Source organism: Balaenoptera borealis (assembly GCF_965194805.1).
Source record: "Balaenoptera borealis genome assembly, chromosome: 10".
In the NCBI taxonomy this organism is placed as follows: Eukaryota; Metazoa; Chordata; class Mammalia; order Artiodactyla; family Balaenopteridae; genus Balaenoptera; species Balaenoptera borealis.
In genome coordinates, this window is record NC_138874.1 from 67,472,522 (window position 1) to 67,495,646 (window position 23,125).

At 36.8% G+C, this 23,125-nt stretch overlaps 2 protein-coding genes across 19 annotated transcripts in view; both read left to right on the top strand.

Moving 5' to 3' along the window:
• RGR (retinal G protein coupled receptor) overlaps positions 1 to 23,125 on the top strand; it is a 389,204-nt gene that overhangs the window by 115,645 nt on the left and 250,434 nt on the right. The gene's annotated exons all lie outside the window — the stretch shown is intronic.
• The window catches only part of CCSER2 (coiled-coil serine rich protein 2), a 149,438-nt gene that overhangs the window by 69,174 nt on the left and 57,139 nt on the right, over positions 1 to 23,125 (top strand). For 9 of the 18 annotated variants that reach the window (XM_082406719.1, XM_082406732.1, XM_082406731.1 and 6 more), the window contains 2 exons: positions 7,392 to 7,554; positions 20,474 to 20,669. The exons of 1 other annotated variant lie outside the window; for it this stretch is intronic. In XM_082406719.1, the coding sequence (XP_082262845.1) occupies positions 7,392 to 7,554; positions 20,474 to 20,669 (359 nt within the window). Of the gene's footprint in view, positions 1 to 6,041; positions 6,688 to 7,391; positions 7,555 to 20,473; positions 20,670 to 23,125 lie in introns of those variants that run through there. 8 more of the 18 variants (XR_014248843.1, XM_082406721.1, XM_082406720.1 and 5 more) reach the window with 3 other exon arrangements.

Sequence of the window (23,125 nt, forward strand, 5' to 3'; positions counted from 1 at the left end):
TACTCTCAAATCTGGTCTATCTTCGTCTCTGGATCCCAGTAACTGCTGGAGTGGGGCTTTAGATAATCCATGTGCAAGAGGGGCCTAGGTGCTCTTGCCCCCACTGCCATAGCATTTGAAGGATTTTCTGTCTTAAAGACTTGTCAGGAACCAGAGACCAGCCTAGGAATCCTCTGGGGCAAGGGTTGAAATGAGGATCCTCCTGGAAGAAGAATCTCAGAGAGCTATGGATTCCCTGTTAGTCAACATTTGCCGGGTTTCTTAGGCTTTCCAGGGTCCAGGGATGAACTAAAAAGGATAGTGAAGTCCTTTTTATACATGATGCTAGAAAAATGCAAGGATATTTCAGAGAGGGTGGTTGGTTGTTCTAGTGCTTCATCAAGGTACAAGGAGCCTGCTTGATGTTCACTTTTGTCATATTGGTCAGGGTTGTTTTGTTTGTTTTTTCTTTTCCCCTGCTGCCAGGATGCTGTATAATAATCACTCTTAGAATCTCAGTGGTTTTCAAAATAAACATTTATTTTTCTCATTCATGGATCTTTGTATTAGCTGGGACAGCTCAGGCTGTGGGACTGAGTTCAGGTCTACTCCTTGCTTCTTCATTTTGAAACCAGGACTCCTTGGAGCAGGTTGTGCTCATGGCAGATGGCAGAAGGACAACAGGGTGAGGAGAAGCATGCGTATAGTATCTCTTAAAGTCTTCACTTAGAACCAGCACAGTGTTACTTCTGCCCACATTCTGTTGACCAAAGCAAGTTACATGGCCAAGCCTAAGACCCGTGCGACTGGGAAGTATACTATATTCATAGTGCGCATCTCTGCGGCAGAGGACATTGGATGTATAAGTCTATTGAAGGACAGAGTGTAGAGCTGAGAACAGTATCTACTCTACCACAGGGGTAGAGACTGTTACATCTTCTTGTGGTTCTGCTGTCACTTGGGATACTCTAGCAATCAGTGCTGAGTTCTCGTCAACTGAGAAAGAAAAATCACAGCCAGTACCCAGGAAGAGGAACAGGGAAAACAGCAGAACTCCTGGGATTAGAGTGGCCGAAAGAGATAATAATGAGAGCACTTAGAGAGATTCAATTGCAGCACAATGCTTTCTGGAGCTTATTATAAAAGAAGATTTCCCAACAAAACAGTTCAATCAATGACAGAAAGCATAGTTGAAATCTGAATTAGTGGCCTAGAAGATCAAGTGGAAAAGTATTTTAGAACACAGAAGAAAAACGTAAACCATTAATGATTATAAGGGAAAAAATAATGAGACTTTATGATCCAGGAGATTTAATGTGAAGTTTTAAGGGCTGGTAGTGAGGAATGAAGGATTTACCTCTGTGGAATAAATTATCTAATGCATTTTACTTTGACAGAACTATAACAACTTCTCTTTGGAAACCTTAGCTAAACCAGGAAGTAGAGAGATGGCATTGGTCTTAGCGCCTGCCTCATTTTTAGAGCACAACAAAAAGTTATCCATATGTTACGTAAAAGTAGAATCACAAGGCAATTTAAAGTTTCTGAGGTCTTGGCTGGGGACTTGTGAAAAGTAGGAGGGAACTCCGGAGATACAACATCTCACATATATTATAGATTTTCCTAGGAGAAGGCAAACAAGTATTGATTATTTTGAGCTAATTGAACACTGAAGAAAGCAGAACCTGGATCTAAAATATGTAGCCTTCAGAGGCACCAAAGATAAAACAGTATTTAGATTTGGTACTACTGGGAAGGAGGGAATGACTATTCTCTTTATAGATCTGAGGTCCTGAATGACTATACCCACTGCCGCTGAGTTTTTATTGACAGGATAGGAATGTTACAAGGACTAGTACAAGGTTTAAGGAGTCTTCTAATATACTTAGACTATTGGTTTTAGTTCCCTTTAGCTTCTGGTTTTTGAAGCTATTATGCAAATTTGGGTAGAGTTTTGGATGGATCACTCTGGATTTTATGGGTTCAGCCCCACTAATTCTGCCAATATCAGTGGAATTTTTGTCAACAAGAAGACTGGCAGCTTGTTGAGATCTTTAGTTTGGGTTTGATTTGGACACAAGTTTGCTGTGACTTTATTATGAATAGGGAAGTCATCTGGGATTTCAAGGAAGAGGCCATGAAGAGAATATTTAGCTGGCAATTGCATTTGTGTACCTATTAATAAGGTAGCATATGTGGTAGCACAGACAAGGAAAGAATGTTTGTTGGTCAAATGTTTCTTGGACAGTTATGGGCTAGGACTTGGGAACTGTCTGAGTTATTGGAGATAGCTACACTGGGTGGTTTAGTGACACTGAGGGGGAGGTTATATAATAGTCACAGGGTTTAAAGTTGATATTATAGTGCCTATATCAATAATATATTTGCAGGGTTGTCCTTTACTGTTTAGAAAATTTTATCTTTGAGTTTAGGTGTAAAACCTGAAATTGGGTGCTTGATTTTTCCCTCAGAACACTTTGACTAATCACCCACTTATTTTTTCTCTTTTATTTCTTAGGCAATGCAAGACAGTTTTTCAGTGCCCTGCTATTTATCTATAAGTGTATCAAGAGACTCCTTTCTCCAGTGTTTAATTTACTGGGGTGGAGGCATCTCGTTATATGTGAAGGACATCATTTTATTCTGAGTCTTATTCTGCTTTTTTCTAAGTCTCTTTCCAAGCACTGGAAGTCTGGCAAGTGAGGAGGGAGACGAGGTCACATCTCTTTCAGAATCTATTCCTGAATGCTCTCTGATGGTGTTAGTCTATCTGTGAAATCTCTAGTGGATTTATTCTTCCTTTGCTTACAGAACTGAATCAGAGCCCAGTCTACGTTCACAGAAAAGACTTTGTTGACAGCCTCTGAAAGTCCTTTTCTAACTTCTGATTTCCTCTGCAATTGATGGAGTTCAGGACACACGACCCCAAAATATGGCACCTTGGCATATTGCATATTTTAAGCTGAAGGAGTTTGAGAAAATGGCAGAAGCAGAAAAGTCACTCTGATTTCCTCCCCCTCTTGCCCATCTTCCCTGAAACAGGTCATAAAACTGTCATGTGAGAGGTGCCTTCCCCATACCTAGAGGAAAGGAGCATCCTTATCTCTGAAGACAAAGTTAGACCAAGAAGATCCTAACAAACAGGCCTTGCTAAAGTTTCCCCCAGTTTACCACACTTAGACTCCTTAACCTGTTACATTCCTCCTTGACTGTCTACTCTTCATCAAGCCTAGCATAAAAATATACAGGTCTGTTTCTTTGGGTCTTCATTTCCTCATGAAGGCTCCCATTGTCACATATTAAATAAATTTGTATGCTTTTCTCCCATTAATCTATCTTGTCAGTTTTATTTTCAGGCCCTAGGAGAGTTGAGAAAAACTTTCCTCCTCTACACAATCGTGGGTTCTTAAGTCAACTTTAGGTTTTTCACACTATGCTTTTTCTATTCTGTTTTTATGTACCTAGATTTCCTTCTAATGTATGAACTAATTGGTATAGATCTGGAGGCCCTGGATTATCAGTTGCTAAAAGTATTCTAAATTCTTCTGGAAATTTCTCCCAATCTTGTTTAGACCTTAGAAAGTCTGTAGCTATGACTCTCAGCTCAGGATGAGACCACATCCAAGTCAACCTTAAGAGAATCTTCCATCTTCTGAAGGAAGGTTCACTTTAAGAGGCATAGAGCTTTTTAGGTTTCTGGTCAGCTTGAGGGGTAGGGAAAGAGGTTAAAGGGAGAGATGGGGCAGAGGGAAACTGAACATAGAATGAAGGAAGAGGAATAAAAGGAAAAAGGACTTTAGATTTGAGTAGCAATTTGGGAGGATCTAAAAAGAGAGATCATTTTCTTTTATATTTTTCTTTTACCTTGGTCAAGGAATCTCTTAAGGAAATTTTGGAATCTGAATTTCTTTTAGCAGACCAGTGGGTATTTGAGATTTGCTTGCTTTTTGTTCTAAAGTGTCTCTCATATGAACAATTTGGTTATACCAAAGGCATCGTTGTATTGTTTTATTCTCTTGCTCAGAAACTTCTAATGGTCACTCATTGCCTACAGATTAAAGCCTAGCATTTGGCACATGCATAGCATCACCCTTAGGTTTATGAAATTTCCATAGTATACATTTTCTTAGGTGTGATCTTTCTTCTACTTGTTCTGTTTTAAACTCTTCTCTGTTGAAAAAGATGTCTTTCTAATTACTTTCTGAATCCTACCCCATCAAATTATGGTGCCTATTAAATTGCACTTACTTCATGTTATTAATATATTTCCTAAGGCCACTTTTTTGCTAAACATTTTATCGAGATATAGTCATATGAGGTCAGTAGTATTGTCCTTTACCACTTTCCAGTTACTGTATTTTCTTCTGGAAATTTATCTTTCTTTTTCAGTACTAATGGCTTTTAGTAATAACAACTTCATGATTTTTTTTTAACATGAGCTTTTCTTCTTTCAACCAAATTTCATTTTAAAAGCTTTCTTGTTCAGATTGTAAAACCTCCTGCATGACACATTCTTTCCAGACTTTCTAATGTATAATTTCTTCCTGCTATCTTCATAGCCAGTTGTTAGTCATAGATAGAAATACTACCTTTGTCAGCCATTATCTTCTTAGGACTTTAAGTTATTAGAAAGAATCTAGGTTACTTTTGGCGTCATATTTCGTTCTTTATCAAATCAGAAGAAATGGGTATGATGAGTGTTAGACATAGGCATCTCCATATCCCATACCTTTCAGTTAGCTATGTTAGATTCTCTTTCCCTCATCACAGGGTAGAAGTCCTGAAAATTCTGTCTCCTACTCATAGTAAAAAACCTACTAAAATCTGCCGTTTACTTTGGGAGCTAGAAAGCCCCTTCAGAAGGCGTTTATTTATTCTCTATTCCTAAACTCATAATTAGGGTCAAATCTGGTGTGTAGATAGTTTTGATCAACATATTGGTTAAAATTTTTTTTGGAAAGCCTTTAGGTTTGCCTCATCCTTCCCAATGATATTACACATTCAGAAGGATTTATTTCCTTTCTTAGTCTTGTTTGTCCTGTTCCTTCATTGGCTCTGGAAACTGGCTTTAAATTAACTCCATCTTGTAATTTTATTGGCTTTCCACTTTATTTTCTATGTTATTTCTTTTTCTCTGCCCTTAGTCTTTTCTAAGAAATGACCACTAATGTTATTTCGCATTCTCTTCTTAGTAACATTTTAAAGTATCAAAACATGATTGATGGGTACTGCAGGTAGTAGTATAAGCAGGACCCTTCCTTCCTTCAGAGTCTTGGAGGAGACATTTTCCCCCCTCTGTCCCAATTCTAACAAGAGTGTTTTGTAGTCATGGAAAATATTTGTTTCCGGTGCCTATTTGTCAGTTATGCTGATGGTTGAGTTCATGTTTCAATGAAAGTGCTTTATTTGGAGCCTGTGTGTATTACCAACAATCTTTAGTAAATACAAAAGCAGCACATCATTTTCTGCATTATAATTTCCCACAGCATTTAACCCCATCTCCTGACCTGTTTTCCTGGTTAGTTTGCTTCTTATTACTCTGAGTGCACTGTGTGGATGATACACTAATTATATATCAGATTCTTATTACAGAATTTCTTTTTTGGGGAGTGAATGGAATTTTACCTGCGTGAATTAAGAATAGATATGAATTCAGATTTAAAAGTAGATATAGATTATCCCTCAGCTATATAGAATTGCTTAACCTAAAGTAACATTTTAATGCCATGTAGAAATACTTAAGGAACTTAACTGAGTCTGTGAGTATAATGTGAATGTCAACTAAAAGCATTTTTAAGCCTTCTTAGGATTATTTTTCAATTTATTTTTCTTTTGCTGTCTTATTTTCTCCTCCTTACTTTTGTGGCATAATGGTCACCATGCCTTTATTTACCTAACAGTCTGGTTTTCTTTATTGAACTTTAAAAAAATATGTATATCTTAATTTATCCCAATAAGATGATGAGAAATTGTTAGAAATAATTTCAAATGTAAGTCTTCTTTAAAAAATTTTTCTTTAAAAAAATTTTTTTTAAACTATAAAACCTATTGTTTTTTTCCCCAAATTGATTTCTCTAATGGAAATTTTCTAATAAACAAAATTTCAATGTCTTTTAGAACCTTATTTACATTGTTACTCATATACAAGTAATGTGTTCACAGTGAGTTCAGTGTATATGAGAATTGAACATATACACTTTATATCAACCTTTTTTTGGAGTGGGGAAGTTTGTTTTTATCTGGTATACCGTAATTAAACACTTTCCATGTATCAAATTCAGGTTTAGGTTAAGTTAAAACAATCATTTAAATAGTGAGTTTTTTTTTTTTTTAATTGGGGAGGATTAGGTTGATTTCTAAAGCTTTCTTATCACAAGGGATTCTGAACATGCAGGATTTGAACTTTCTCATGTAATAATTCTCAGACTAGAGAAACCTTTCCTGTTGCTGCCTTGGGTTAGTGTTTAGTTGTATTTTTAGTAACAGTCTTAACTCAGAGGCTATGTAAGCACTGAATGAAGATGGAGTCACAGGGTAAACTGGGCTTGCTTCCCACAGGGAGGGCTGGGAGTTGAGCAGGAAGGAAGGCCTGTTTGTCAGTGCCTTGTATGCAGCTATGTCTGAGTAGGCAGCAAGCGACACAATGTCTCCCTTGTACAAAGTAACTCTCTTAGTGAGTGCTCAGATATGTGAGGAAAAAGTGTTTGGGTAAGTGAAGGAGAAGCTTGGGGTGTTTCAAAGAAATTCTTTTCATGTTTTTGTGGCATTTGGATTTCAGGGAGTGTACTGTTTGTTGCTGCAAAGTACTGGCTTTGTTTTCAGTGGCATTTTAGAATTTTTGAACAAGCTCTACTATCGGCAGATTGGAGCGTTTTACTTTCTAAAACTGTGAGCTTAATTTAAAAAATATGATTTGTTTATGATGAAGAGTTAATTTGTGCTTCTTGAAATCAGTAAAAATTAATTGTGGCATTCATTTTTAGGAATGAGTTCTCTACCAGACTTAAAATCTTCTACTTTTTCTTGTCATTTTCATTCTGAAGTCAGAACCAACTACTGATAATGATGAAAACCACTTAAAACTGACTACTGGTGTTTAAAATGTATAATGTTGATTTCAAGGATAATTTGCTTGTTTTAAAACAGTAGGACTGTTGTTACTTAAGTGACTGTGATAATGAAAGGTCTATAATTTACTTCAGTTTGAATAATATGAAGTTCGGTTTTCACTGAAAGAACTAGTCATTTTTCTTCTGGAAATCTTGATTTTGTGGTTAGCTAACATAAATGGCTGGTATTTTTAGAATATTACTTTTATATTTTCAGCAGCATTTAATTATTGAGCTATAAGTAGTTAGCTTTTATAGAGTGTGTGTACATGTTTCTAGTGTTTCACTTTTGAATTTGTCTAGTGGAGTGTGACAATATGAACCGCTTTGACCGATCAGACAGAAATGTTCGGCAGTCTCAAGAAGGATTTTGGAAAAGGCCACCCCAGAGGTGGAGTGGACAGGAACATTACCACCTTAGCCATCCTGACCACTATCATCACTATGGAAAAAGTGACTTGAGCAGGTGAGTCTAATGTCGATTATATTTTCTATCTTACTAGTTTTGAATCATATTTCCCCCCACCCCTCAAAACTGTTTTTCGTCTTTGTTTTTTGAGGCACCAAAAAACATTTCAAGGTATATGTGGTACTAATTGGAATAATATGTCTAATTCTTTTCTTTTGGCTCAAATCTTTTTTCATTAGCTTTGTCGTGAATATAAACATTTACGTCTGCTGTTTGAACTTTAAATTTTTGTGTGATTTTCTAGTTCTTATTTGGGAATGATCGGAGATGTTGACTTTGTTGAAGTTTATTATGTTTAAGATATTAATGTGTAAAATTAGTGCCAAGTGATTTGTCTTCTTTTGCTTATATAATAAATTGAAATTTTAAAATTCCTCAAGTACTATACTAGAATACTTTTTCTTTTTGAAGTGTAGCATAGTCTTTAATTTGGTCAGACCTTACGTATAGTGTGGCTGTGTAGTCATTCAAACCTGGGGTCAAACCCTGGCCTGGTACAACTTAGGTTTGTGAGCTTAGGTAATTTTTTAACCCCTCTCTACTTCAGTTTACCATCTGTAAAACATACTTAATAATACCTTTCTCTCAGTGTTCAAGGATCAGGGATAAAAGTGCCTGGAACAGTGTCTGACTTACTATAGACACCCGATGGCAGTTATTAATTTTTTTCATTTTTACTCTGTCATCTCATTCTCCTAGGGACTTGAGGTCCTTTTGGAGCACATTTACAATACAAATAATAAAATTGGGACAAAGACATAATGGAAGGGGGGAAACTTAAGGCACTGTATAGTTCTTGAAGTAAGAAAAAAAAATTAAGATTCCTTGCAGCAAAAGCAAAGAACAAAACTTGAACAAAACTTGAAGATTTATAATATACATAAGACAAAGGGTATGTTTCTCAATTAATTTGCTTTTATGAGATAGAAACCTGAAAGCAGTTGCTTTGCATGAGTTCTTATAAGGAGAATACCTTGTGATATAGTGGACAGGTCTCAGACAGCTTCCCAAAGTAGAAATAATGATAAATTCCTTAAGTCTGTTTTTTCTTTATGTTCTTCAATCCATGCTACAAAAAACTCTAAGTGAGAAAAGGCAGTTGTACAGTGGATCATGAAACTGAGGTCCAACTAAAGATCCTTCTGTTGGTAAAATTTGATGCCAGGATAAAATTTAGAAGATCTAGAAGAATGTATGGAGTACATACCCTTCCAGGCATTATTTTGGCTGTTCTGTTTCTCGTATCTGGGCTTTTGATAAGGAATGGACATCAGAGAGTTGATATTATCAGGCAGGAATCTGATGTAAAGATAGTCTTCATTGCTAATAATGAAGGTGATGCTTCCTTCATCTTTGATGGTAAGGTATATAAGGTAAGGTATTATAAGAAGGTAAATTTAAGGCCAACTTATGAAAATTTAAAAGCCTACCTAAAATATGAACCTTTGCTTATAAGATTTATTCAACCATTTGACAAGTATTTTTTGAGAACCTGTATGTTGAGCTCTGTGCTAAATTCTCAAGCTGGAATGAATTTGGAGATGGTGTGAGAGGTGAAAGCTGTAGATTGGTACTGGCTTCTTGGAGCATTGTTTTGAGGAGGTTAAAAAGAATTATGCAGTGTGTGAGGTCAGTTGGAATCATTGCAATTATCAGATAGGTAGAAGACTCTTGTGCCTTTTCCATCCCATACAAATATGAGTAGTAAATACTTCCTGCTGCCAGGGTGTTTAGTATATGGGAGAGACAGGTATGTAGATAGTTATAATGCAGTATTAGTACAGTGTAATGATGAGAGGTGCCTCAAAGTGTTGTATACAGGACTCCAGGAGCATACAGGTTTTTGTCTAGGATAGTGATGCATAAAGAAAGTTACTGTTGAACTGATAGCTATGACTGTAGCAATTGCAGAGGATCAGTTTCTGTAGAAGGATGAGTATTCAGATGGAAAAAATAGCATGTGCAAAACCATGTATGAAACAGTGTGACATTTTCAGAGAACTGCTCTTAGGTTCATAGCTGAATTGGTAGGTCACTTGGAGGAATGAATAAATGTGATCTCTAACTGTAGATAGCAAAACTTTCTATGCATTTTAAGATAAAGGGTGGCAAATTTCAGCTTTGTGAGACTATTAATCAGAATATGCAAAATGGAATGAATTATCTGGAGATAGCAGTCTCTGTCCCTGGCAATGATCAAGCTGAGACTGATTATTTATCTGTCAGAAAAGTTAAGCAACATTTTTCAAAAACTGTATTCCTGGATGTCAATAGGTGTAGAAAAGGGAGACTCTGATCAGATGAGTATAGGAAGAACAAGTTAAACGAAGTTAATTTTTTTTTAAAATAGTAGACTCTGCAGTGCCTTTAATATATAATTATAGTACTGTGATGATGCAAAAGGTGGTAAAGGAAAATATGTAGCCATTTTCCAAAACATGAGGACAAGTCCCTTCTACACAGTGTATTTTGAGGGACTAGTGGTTTGTGGATCATCCACACTTGTGAGTCTCGATGAGGAGAGAGAAATGCACAGAACTCTTGGTGATTGCTAATCTGACTCAGCGCGGAACTTCCCAACAAGTGAACTGACACATACTGGTTTGTTATGACTAGTTATAGGTTAACCAGTTTATGGATCCCCTCAGGCTTTTGGGTAGCTGTGCGAGGTTTGGGACTTCTATATTTCTCAGAGCCAGTTATGGGGATGGGTGGTACAGAGAGAAATCTCATCCAAGATAAGCCTTACTCCAGCAAACCTTAAAACTATTATTTTCTTTCTATACCTTGATTTTAAAAGATTTGGATGTACTAACCCCAGGGCCTTTTAATATTACATGTGTAAAAGTTCCTCTTCCCATTCTATGACTTCTTGAATGTTGTTGGTTCCCTTTCCTGTCTGTCCTTCAGTTCCCATCGTTGTCATAATTAATTACAGGATTATGTCTTAATCTGTAACTCAGGGGACTGGTGGTTCAGAACCACTGATCTACTTTCTCTGTATTTTTGTCAGTACTGTTTCTCTTTTCACCTGGCCTATCCTTTTATTCCTCTTTTCTCCCCAGACCTCCCTTTTTCCCTACACCCTCCATTAACCATGTGGAATTCTCTCACATCTTAACAAACCCATATCCTTGACTTCTTCACCTACATTCTCCTGATTGTAACTTTTTCCGAAATGTACTAATTCCTCAGTAGCATTCTTATGTGAAGGATTCTTATTTTCCAGGCACTCTAGTACTGTACTGTTTAGGGGTGAGGTCTTTGTCTTCCCTCCTCATTGTTACTTCTAAATGAAGTGTTCTTAAGCCTCTTTCATTTGACACTTAGGGAATTTGGCTTTATCAACTCCTCCTTAATGGTCCCAATACCTAGCTCACAAAAATCTTGGCCCTTGGCTCACTTTCCCTCTTCATTGTAAGCTTTGCTGCAACTCTGAGTGTAGCCTCCAATGTTCATGTCCATGATTCATTTAACCTTCTGACTCCCTAGTTCCTTAGGAGTCTCTTATATATAAGATCTGTCATCTGAGAATAGAGATAGTTTTACCTTTTTCTTTTCAATCTGGATACTTTCCCTTTTTTTTTCCCGCCTGCATAATTGGCTAGAATCTCCAGTACAAGTTAAGGAGTGATGAGAGCAGACATCTTTGTCTTCTTTCTGATAGTAGGAGCAAAGCATTTGGTCTTTCACTGTTAAGTATGACGTTAACTGTGGGTTTTCATAGATACTCTTTATCAGGTTGAGGAAGTTCCCTTCTATTCCTGTATTGTTGAGTGTTTTTTTTTAACCACGAACGGGTATTAGATTTTGTCAAATGCTATTGCTGTGTCTATTGAGATAATAATTTTTCCTTTCATTCTGTTACTGTGATGTATGACTTTTATTTTCAGATGTTGAATCAACCCTGCATTTCTCGCATAAATCCCTCTTGGTCATGGTATCCTTTTAGATGTTGCTAGATTCAAATTGCTAGTATTTTGTTGAAGATTTTTCTGTATACATTCATAACAAATACTGGTCTGTAGTTTTCTTGAGATGTCTTTGTGGTTTTGATATTATCACATAAATTGAACTGGGAAGTGTTTCATTTCTATTTTTGAGAGAGTTTGTGAAGGAGTTTTGTTAATTCTTCATTGAATGTTTTATAGAATTCACCATTGAGGTTATTTGGGTCTGGGCTTTTCTTTGCAGTGAGTTTTTTGATTACTAATTTAATCTCATATATTCTGTGGATGTCTGTTTGGTTTTCTTAGTTTGTAGTGTTGCTCAAGTCTTCTGTTTCCTTGCTGACCTTCTTCCTAGTTGTTTTATCCATTAATGAGAAGGAGGTATTAAAGTCTCCAACTTAAGTATATCTTGTAGGGAAGGTTTGATAGCAACAGATTCACTCAGTTTGTGTTTATCTGGGAATGTTTTAGTTTCTCTTTAATTTTAGAGGATAGTTTTGCTGGATATAGGATTCTTGGTTGATAGGCTTTCTTTTTTTTTTTTTTTTTATAAATTTATTTATTTATTTTTGGCTGTGTTGGGTCTTCGTTTCTGTGCGAGGGCTTTCTCTAGTTGCAGTGAGCTGGGGCCACTCTTCATCGCGGTGCCCGGGCCTCTCACTATCGCGGCCTCTCTTGTTGCGGAGCACAGGCTCCAGACGCGCAGGCTCAGTAGTTGTGGCTCACGGGCCCAGTTGCTCCGCGGCATGTGGGATCTTCCCAGACCAGGGCTCGAACCCGTGTCCCTGCATTGGCAGGCAGATTCTCAACCACTGCGCCGCCAGAGAAGCCCCGATAGGCTTTCTTTTAACGTTTTTGATCCCTATGCTTTCTGATGAAAAATCAGCTTTTAATCTTATTGAGCATGTCTTCTACATAATAAATCACTTTTTTCTTGCTGTGTCAGGATTCACTTTTTCTTTGGTTTTTGACAGTTTAACTATGATGTGTCTCTCTTTTGGTTTATCATCTTTTGGAGTTTGTTGAGCTAATGATTAGAAAGCGATTTCCTTAAATGCCTTGCACCAATAAGTTTCCCAGCCTTTTGCCAAGGGGCTCCCTGTGTGTGTGTGTGTTCAGGGGTGCCTTCAGCAACCTGATAAGCAGATTGCAGTGCTTTCTTAGCCTTCATTTCCTGCTTGCTCAGAGGCTCAAGGTCAGCAAAAGGTGAGGGATTAAGACCTTCTCAGGTATTTCCTTGGCTTTCACACGTGTGTGGCCTTCTCTATGCCCAGGAATATGTTGGAGCTTTCCAAAGCCTCCTGTGTACATCTCATTCCTCAGGTTTTCCTTTTAAGTTTTTTGGTCACCTTCTAGTTTGTCCCAAGTGGTATTGCCATCTTAGGCAGCTGAGATTTTAAACAATTGCCACTGATTTTTTTTTTTTTTTTTAAACAAATGTACTAGAGATAAGGCTGTTCCCACTGAGGGAGCTCTGAATGAGGCCAAATAAAACAACTGCTGAGAATGGGCCTTTTCTAGGGAGGTGCCATTTAGGTCAAATAGTAACAATTCTCTAGAAATGGTGCCTTTTGGGGAGTTCCAATCCCATTTTACCTCCCATCCCACCCGCTAGAGATTGCTGAATTTCACAGCTATTGTACTTGTAAAGCTTTTGTTTTTGAAGCCACCATAGAGCTAGGAAGAGAGGCAGGGAAATAGAATAAATTAAGATGTCACAGAGTTTGGTCTTCTCATGAGATTCAGCTGGTTTTTTTCAGTAAGTGCTCTTCAGTTGTTGCAAGCGATTCCAGAGCTCTGAAAAAGTTGATTTTGACAAATTTGCCAGTGTTCTCAGAGCTTTTATGGAGGAGAGGATTTTTGAGATCTTTTATTTTGCCATTCTGTAAGTACTTCCTTCTTTTCCTTTTGTCATGGATTTTGCCTTTATTATTTAGAGCAGTTTTAGGTTTACAGAAATTTTGAGCAGAAAGTACAGGGAGTTTTCATATATTCCCTCACCTCTTATGCACAGTTTCTCTATTATTAACATCTTACATTAGTGTGGAATATTTGTTAGAATTAATGAGTCAATGTTGATACATTATTATTAACTAAAATTCATAGTTTATATTAGGTTTCATTTTAAATGCCTTGAAGCAATAAGTTGCATGTACATTCTATGGACTTTGACAAATGCATAATGATGTATATCTACCATTACTGTATCATACAGAATAATTCTACTGCCCTTGAAATCCCACATCCTCCATCTGTTCATCCCTTTCTTCTCCTCCCTATCCCTACCCCCTGGCAACATTCCTGACAAACACTGATCTTTTTACTGTCTCCATAGCTTTGCCTTTTAAACAGAATGCCATATAGTTGGAAACAGACTGTAGCCTTTTCAGATTGGCTGTTTTTAGCAATACGTGTTTAAGGTTCCTCTGTGTCTTTCCATGGCTTTATATCACTAAAGAACAGTGAGTTCTTTTTACTCCTAAATAAAATTCCATTGTATGGATGAACTACAGTTTGTTTATCCATTCACCTACTGAAGGACTTCTTGATTACTTCCAGATTTGGCAATCATGAATAAAGCTGCTCTAAACATTTATGTGGGTAAGTTTTCAACTCATTTTGGTAAATACCAAGAAACACGATTGCAGGGTCATATAGTAAGGGTATGTTTAGTTTGGTAAGAAACTGCCATGGCTGTACATTTCGCATTTCCTCCAGCAATGAGTGAGAGCTCCTGTTGATACACATCCTTGTCAGCATTTGGTGTTGTGTTGTGGATTTTAACTGTTCTAATAGGTGTGTAGTGACATCTCATTGTTGTTTTAATTTGCAATTTTCTAATGATATGATGTTGAGCATTTTTTCATATACTTATTTGCCATCTGTGTATCTTCTTAGTGACATGTCTGTTGAGATCTTTTGCTCATTTTTAAATTGGGTTATCTGTTTTCTTATTGATTTTAAGAGTTCTTTATATATTTTAGATACCAGTCCTTTATCAGATACATATTTTACAAATATTTTCTCCAGCCTGTGGTTTGCGTTTTCATTCTCCTAATGATATTTTTCACAGAACAGACATTTTTAATTTTATGCAGTACAGCTAGTCAGTCTTTTCTTTCATGTATTGTACTTTTTGTGTCATATCTAAAAACTTATTGCCAAGGTCACCTGGATTTTCTTCGTTGTTATTTTGTAGTTTTACATTTTACATTTAGGTCTTTGATCCATGTTTAGTTAATTTTTGTGAAAGGTGTGAATGTCTAATTGTTCCAGTACTATTTATTTTATTTTATTTTATTTTTTAATTTATTTATTGATTGATTGATTTCTTTTTGGCTCTGTTGGGTCTTCGTCTCTGTGTGAGGGCTTTCTCTAGTTGTGGCAAGCGGGGGGCCACTCTTCATCGCGGTGCGCGGGCCTCTCACTGTCACGGCCTCTCGTTGCAGAGCACAGGCTCCAGACGCGCAGGCTCAGTAGTTGTGGCTCACAGGCTTAGTTGCTCCGCGGCATGTGGGATCCTCCCAGACCAGGGCTCGAACCCGTGTCCCCTGCATCGGCAGGCAGACTCTCAACCACTGCGCCACCAGGGAAGCCCTCCAGTACTATTTATTGAAAAGACTGTCCTCTCTCCTTTGAATTGCCATTGCTCCTTTACCATACATATATATGGGTGTATTTTGGACCCTCTATTCTGTTCCACTGATCTGTTTTTTTGTACCACAGTCTTGATTACTGTCACTTGATAGAGTAAATCTGTAAGTCAGATAGTGTCAGTATTCTGACTTTCTTCTTCTTCAGTATGTATTGGTTATTCTGGGTCTTTTGCCTTTTCATATAAACTTTAGAATCACTTTGTTGCTACCCACAAAATAACTTGCTGGGATTTTAATTGAGATTATGTTGAATCTAGCGTTAAAAAAATGTGACCAAGAAGTTAAAAATACATATGTTTAACTTTTAATATACAGTTTTTATTAATGGTGAGAAAAGAAACAAAGGTTTTGTGAAGTCAACCTGTGACTCAGATTAGGAAATAAATAAGGAAGAAAAATCTCAATCTCTCTCTGTCTCTGTCTCTCTCTCTCTCTCTCACACACACACACACACACAATCTCCATTCACCAGTCTAACCTATGAATCACAAATCTTAAGATTTGCACAAAAATCACACATCTTAGTAATCAAGAAGCTCTGATAGTAGTGGTGAAGAATATAAATATATGGATAGAGCCATATAATTTGGGGAGATTACTTTAAAACTGCAATAAGTGATTATGTAGCAATGTGATTATTAGGTGTGTGGGTTGCATATCAGGTGCTGCTACTGTATATGGATTAAGTTTGAATTGGTTTTAAAAAAGCTTATTTCTTAAAAATTCCTTTTTGTAGTTATTCTGATTGTGTTGTTTTTCTTGTTGATTTTATTGGCTGTACTTATAGAACAATGTTAAATAATATTGATGATAGTGAGCATTTCATTCTTATGCTTCTGTAACCACTGAAATAATTTTTGCCTTCATCCATACATGTATTGGTTCAATTCTTCATATACACTAGCCGTCTTGGCCTATGTTTGGCCACATAGGTTCTTCCTTTGCAAACACACTGCCAACCTTCCAGTGTTTTGCCCAAAGCAGCTTGGAGTCTTTTGTTGCTTTCATGGTCTAATTTCCCTACTAGAAGTCCATGATTGTTAAAATTTGTACAAAAGTACAAATTTATGACTGTTAACCTAACATGAGGTATTTTTCCAATAATTCCTCTTTTTTTTTTAACATCTTTATTGGAGTATAATTGCTTTACAGTGGTGTGTTTGTTTCTGCTTTATAACAGAGTGAATCAGCTATACATATACATATATCCCCATATCCCCTCCCTCTTGTGTCTCCCTCCCACCCTCCCTATCCCACCCCTCTAGGTGGTCACAAAGCACTGAGCTGATCTCCCTGTGCTATGCGGCTGCTTCCCACTAGCTATCTGTTTTATATTTTGTAGAATATATAAGTCCATGCCACTCTCTCACTTCGTCCCAGCTTACCCTTCCCCCTCCCCGTGTCCTCAAGTCCATTCTCTATGGCTGCATCTTTATTCCTGTCTTGCCCCCAGGTTCTTCAGAACCTTTTTTTTTTTTTTTTTAAAGATTCCATATATATGTGTTAGCATACGGTATTTGTTTTTCTCTTTCTGACTTACTTCACTCTGTATGACAGACTCTAGGTCCATCCACCTCACTACGAATAACTCAAATTTCGTTTCTTTTTATGGCTGAGTAATATTCCATTGTATATATGTGCCACATCTTCTTTATCCATTCATCTGTCGATGGACACTTAGGTTACTTCCCTGTCCTGGCTATTGTAAATAGTGCTGCAATGAACATTGTGATACATGACTCTTTTTGAATTACGGTTTTCTCAGGGTATATGCCCAGTAGTGGGATTGCTGGGTTATATGGTAGTTCTATTTTTAGTCTTTTAAGGAACCTCCATCCAGTAATTCCTCTTTTGTCTCACGTTTTTACCTCTCATTCTGTTTCAAAAGTTCAGGTTTTCCTATGTGAACTGCATCATCTTCTCAGAATGTGAAATTTCAAGATCTTCATTATCTTTCATTATCTTATTTTTTTTCTTCTCCTGTTTTAACAGTGTCCTTTTATTTTCTGAAAATAACCTCCATTATGTATTTGCTTTCTGTTTCATTTTTGTCTTCTTCTGCCTCTGAGCCTTCTCAATTATATTCATTTTTTCCAGCAACCTTCAAATGGCCCTCATTGAGGTGTTACGTTATTTCCAGCTTATTGTCATATGGTTTAGCAACAAATATACACATAGATGTAAAACATTTTGTCAACATTTATCAATTGGGGAATCTAGGCAAAGGGTATATGGCATTATGGTATTCTTTTGACATTTATGTTAGAAAAAATTTTCAATATAGAGAAGTTAGAAATTATTGATAATAATAATACGTAGTAATTGTTTTTTGTTTAACAATTATTATAAGTCAAGCACCATTCCAAGCATTCTAACATATATTATTACCTCATTTAATCCTTATACCAACCTAATGAGATAAATACTGTTATCCCCATTTTACAGCTCAGGAAAATGAAGCATAGATAAAGTGACTTGCCTGGTGTGTTATATAGCTAGTGAGTGACAGAGCTGAGATTTGAACTCAGATAATCTGTGCATTAATTGAATAATATAAAAATGAATAAGTCCCTGTTTTCAAGTTATCATCAAGTTAGAGGTGATATTTATGCAGATTTCTTTCACTTATGCTGTGAAAGAAGTTAAGCGTCATAAAACAATTTTATCTAGTTAAGGGGCATCAGGACTAGGAGAAGATGTAAGTTTAGTTTTGGGTCTCACGGTGGAAGTATTTGAAATGCAGCCTAAGGCATATGAACTTTATTTGGTAGGCACTGGACAACACTGAGAACTAAAGAAACTACGGCCCAAAGATATTAAGTATTTTTAAGAGCTAGTTACTGTCAGCCAAGATATAAACTTCAGTCCTAGGCCAGAGGTGTCTCTTTTATACTATTATGGCTTTTCTAGATGCCAGTTCTTTGTCCCCATATTCAGTTAGTGATCAAGACCTGTTGACACTTCCTTTGAAATGTTTTTAATTCGTTAGTCCCTTGCATGTGGTTCATATTTATGTCTAAACCTAATATAAGCCATTATTCTATTCCTGATTCTCATGCTGTAGACTCCAGACCAGTTTTCTTCAGTCTCTTCCCTCTCTGCTTTTTCTCTTACTCATCTGGTAAAATAAAAAGTAATTTTAATTTTATTATTATCTGGAACTTTTTTAACATGACTGCTTCCAGATTATAATTTTAAAGTAGTGCTTTTTCATGTCACAGCTAAAGAATTTTAGAATTTCAGAGACGGAAGCTTAAAAAGAAAAACCAACCTAGTGGTTAAAATTCATACTTGTTACTCATTCAATAAAAACAACAACAAAAATAAACAAACAAAAGTCGTTTCTGACAGAAAAAAGAAGACACAGTCTGTGTCTTCATGGAGTTTATCATTTGGCATGGATTGCAAGTGAATGCAATGTATTGTGGCAAGTACTGTGATGGGGTCCAGCAGAAGGCTCTATAAGGACACCTGTGGAAGTACCAAGTGCTGTTTTAGGGGATTAAGGAAGCTTTCCCTGAGGAAGAGCTAACTAATTTAAATTGAAGAGGAGTTTTCATTCTCCAGATCAAGTGTGCAGTGGAGGACAGAATGGGTAGATTGGCCAAGAGTACAGAGAGGTTGAGGACATGGGTTTGGAGATGAGGGCGATTGTCGTGTGATTTGGCAGTCTCAGGTAACTGGCTATGGATTAAGAAGTCAGTCTGAGGGAGGCAGGTATATTGAGGGATGAAGTTGAAGAATAAATTGTATTCAGGCTGTCTGTAGTCTCATACGCCATGTATAAGAATCTCCTTGTCCCTGAAAAACATGCACTTTTGTGCCATTTATTTTCATTTTCTTTTTCTAGAAAACTTTACCTTTCATTTCAGTCCAACTCAAACCTCGCACTTTATAGTTCATCCCAGCTTCTTTCCTACCCAAGAAAATTTCCCAAAGTATGTCAGCTTTTTCTCCAAAAACATAACTCTTGTCTCTACTATTCATTTGCCAAGTGATTCTATCTTTTTGTCTTACTATTTAAAAAATTTTTCATCAATGTGTGTATAGCTTCTCTATTCAGTTATGGATGGTAAATTCCTACTAATAATCGATCAGTATTTGAAATTTAATAATTCAACTGTATTTTGAATCTGTAAAAGTAAAACAATTAACTGTGAACAAATTCTTATCTATGGATCAGCAATTTAAAGGTTCTTAAAAATCTCTTCTTTGGTTAAAAGAAAAATCAGGCCTGAAATCAAGTATGAGAAGTAGCTTCAGAGAAAAATAATCTTATGAAAACCAATCTCATATTGAATATTTGAGAATTTAGAGATTTGGGAATATTTGTTAAAAGCTAGAAAATTTAATAGAAACTGTATTTCTACTTTTGAAATTTAATGCATCCATGAATTTAACTTTAATCCTAATATGTTAATGTAGCCGTTATATTGGGGAGAATACTTTTTCAATGTATTACTTTAAATATTGAGATTTCACACATATAACAAGTTACTGTCTTAAATACCACCTGGAATTATGTGTAATGTGAATGCAGTAATTTTTAAATTGCTATAGCTATGACTTCTGGTTAAAACATTGTGTTTTTCACGTCCGTGAAACACATTATCTGTAGTTGTGTTGGTTTTTTTTTCCCTCTTATTCAGCATGTATGTTATTGCATGAAACTAAAGGGAAGCTTAAATTTTTTGAGTAGTTTTTTTTAAGGTACTTTAAGATTAGGAAATATGTGGTATGTATAAGACTTCTGTAAAACCTTGTTTAATCTTTATTGGAAAAGATGGTTTATCAACAATGTAAAAACAGAAGAATAACAGTGTATCTGTCTTAACTGTCTGCTGGCACTTTGAAGACAGGAGTCCAGGGGTGTGTCCAAACTGGGAATTAATGAGGGTAGCATAGTTATGCAGCTAAAAAAGATGTGAAGTTTAAGAGGGTAATTAAAATTAGAAGCTAAAGATCAGACTATCAGTGCAGAAAAGTAAAATAAGTATAATTTTTTCCAGGCAAGGCCTTTCCTCAGAGGTTTTTGCTTCTACTCTAGTTCCTAAGGAATAAGATTTACTTAACCAATGTGTAAAATACACAAAAGGAGGGAGTGCAGATGATAATTGTGTTAATGACAACTAGGATTGATTGAACTTTTCAGTGGAAACAAATTCAGTATCTGAAGTGAGTAAAAGTCAAAGGCTTTGTGATAATGATAAATGATTTATAATAATCACTGTAATAATTTTATAACCTTTATTTCTTTCTGAAATTATATTGTATATCTTTTCCCTCCAACTTCTTCCCCTGCCCTTCCAGAGGCTCTCCCTATAGAGAATCTCCTTTGGGTCATTTTGAAAGCTATGGAGGGATCCCCTTTTTCCAGGCTCAGAAGATGTTTGTAGATGTACCAGAAAATACAGTGATACTGGATGAGATGACCCTCCGGCACATGGTTCAGGATTGCACCGCTGTAAAAACTCAGTTACTCAAACTGAAACGGCTGCTGCATCAGGTTAGTATGTAGTGAACGTTTTCAGCTCTGATATTTTGAATTGCAAAATGGATTGACTTTACTTATTTTTAAAGTAAAGTTGAATTTCTAATGTCTACTTAGATTTGTGGAGAAATAATGGTTTAAATAGTACATAATAGGAACTTCTCTGAGAGGAAAAAAAAATGTGTGATTTTGCATGGTGGTCTCAATACAGTCCCCAGCATTTATGAGCTATGTGATATTTGGTAAACTCTCTGCTTGTTTCCTTGTTTTTATAGTACCTGCACTGTAAGGTTGTTGAGAGAGTTAGAGTTAGTAGTTGCAAATTGAGTGATTTAATACCTGAAACATAGTAGGTGTTCAGTCCTCAGTGGCTGCTACTATAATTTCAGCTAAGTGAGAAATAAGGAATAGCAATTTACATAATCATATAATTTCACTTTTATTTGAAACCTTCAAGTTTAGTCATCCCCAGTCTTCTCATTTTTTTTTGGAGAAAATCTAGATGATGTGGTTGTCCAAAGACACATGGTGAGCTGATGGTAGAACCTGGCTTCTGATTCAATAGCACTTTCTTTGTTTGACCAGAGCACATACAGGCAAAGTCTAATGCAAAGCAGAAAGCTAAGGAATAAAATACTAATTTTAAATTGGGAATATATTTTGTTTAGTTTTAAATCTATATTTGTATTTTGTAGACTGGGCAAGTTTAACTTAAAATTATGGTTGAGAAAGAACAGTCTGGATTTTCTGCTCAGTTTACATTCTGAGTTACCTTCCTCAGGATTGTATATCCTAACTTCTTATGATCAGGGACCAAGTCTTAGAATTTCCGGTGGCCATCAAAGCCATCTGGCAGCCATCAAGATAGATACTCAGTAAAGGCTATTTGAAGTGAACTATGGCTCCTCTGTTAGTAACTACAATTAGTGTGAATATCCTGTTAGTCATGTAAATTGTTTTTTATTACTTTATTATGGATTCTCTGGACTATTCTCCATTCTTTTTTTAAAAAAATTATTTATTTATTTATATTTTTGGCTGTGTTGGGTGTTTGTTGCTGCATGCAGGCTTTCTTTAGTTGCAGTGAGCAGGGGTTACTCTTCGTTGCGGTGCACGGGCCTCTCATTGCGGTGGCAGAGATGTTGCGGAGCATGGATGATAGGCGTGCGGGCTTCAGTAGTTGTGGCTTACAGGCTCTAGAGCTCAGGCTCAGTAGGTGTGATGCATGGGCTTAGTTGCTCCGCAGTATGTGGGATCCTCCTGGATCAGGGATCAAACCGTGTCCCCTGCACCAACAGGCGGATTTTTAACCACTGTGCCACCAGGGAAGTCCCTGTTCTTCTCCATTCAAAAAGGTAGATATTTGACTACCTTTTGAAAAGACACTTTTCTGTGCTAAGGCCGGGAGCAAGAAAGTGGAGGATCCTTTTCGGATCTGAGATTCTTTGACTCCTCTCGAGGCAGAAAGAGATTCAGTGATTGAAACACCCAGACATAAAGCTTACAACTTAGTTTAACTGTAACTAGGATATAGATTCTCTTCATAGTATTTCTCTTCTTGCTGGTCCTGGGAGAAGACTTTCTGTCAGGAGCTTCAGAGACAAAGGAAAGAGAAGGTAGAAAAGGTGGTAAATAGCTAAAATATGTTCAATATCTACTTGGAGTTAGTCATTGTACTAGCTTTACCACATAGCCTCTTTTGCGTCTGGGTGTATTGCCCTGAAACATGAAGCATGATTGAATATCATCTAATTAAGACTAGGCCACCTCTAATAATGAGTGAAGTAGCATAATTCAGGAGAGAATAGGTGAATTGGTAACCAACCATAGGTACCATAAAAATAGAAAACTGTTTTTTGAGACACTTTATGAAAAACTGTGAATATCTTAATGGCTCTTTCCTGTCATTATGGCCTCTGAAATTTTAGATAGTACGCATTGATCAGATTGACTTTATCCATTGTTTATGCAGTGAAAACAAAATTATGAGAAGAAAATTGTCTTTTTAGGACAACTTTAAAGTTCCCCAAAATGCTAATAGAAGTTAAAAGCTGAATTAGTCCAATATTTTGTATAATTGCCTCTTTTTTTTTGGCTGCGTTGGGTCTTTGTTGCTGTGCACGGGCTTCCTCTAGTTGCGGCGAGCAGGGGCTGCTCCTCGTGGCGGTGTGCGGGCTTCTCATTGTGGTGGCTTCTCTTTGTTGCGGGGCACAGGCTCTAGGCGCGGGGGCTCAGTAGTTGTGGCTTGCGGGCTCCATAGCGCAGGCTCAGCAGCTGTGGCACATGGGCTTAGTTGCTCCGTGGCATGTGGGATCTTCCTGGGCCAGGACTTGAGCCCACGTCCCCTGCATTGGCAGGCGGATTCCCAACCACTGTGCCACCAGGAAAGTCCAGTTGCCTCTTAATGTTACTAAATTTTAAAAACTTCACTGTAATACATATACATGGCTTAAAAAAATCACGTAGTATCG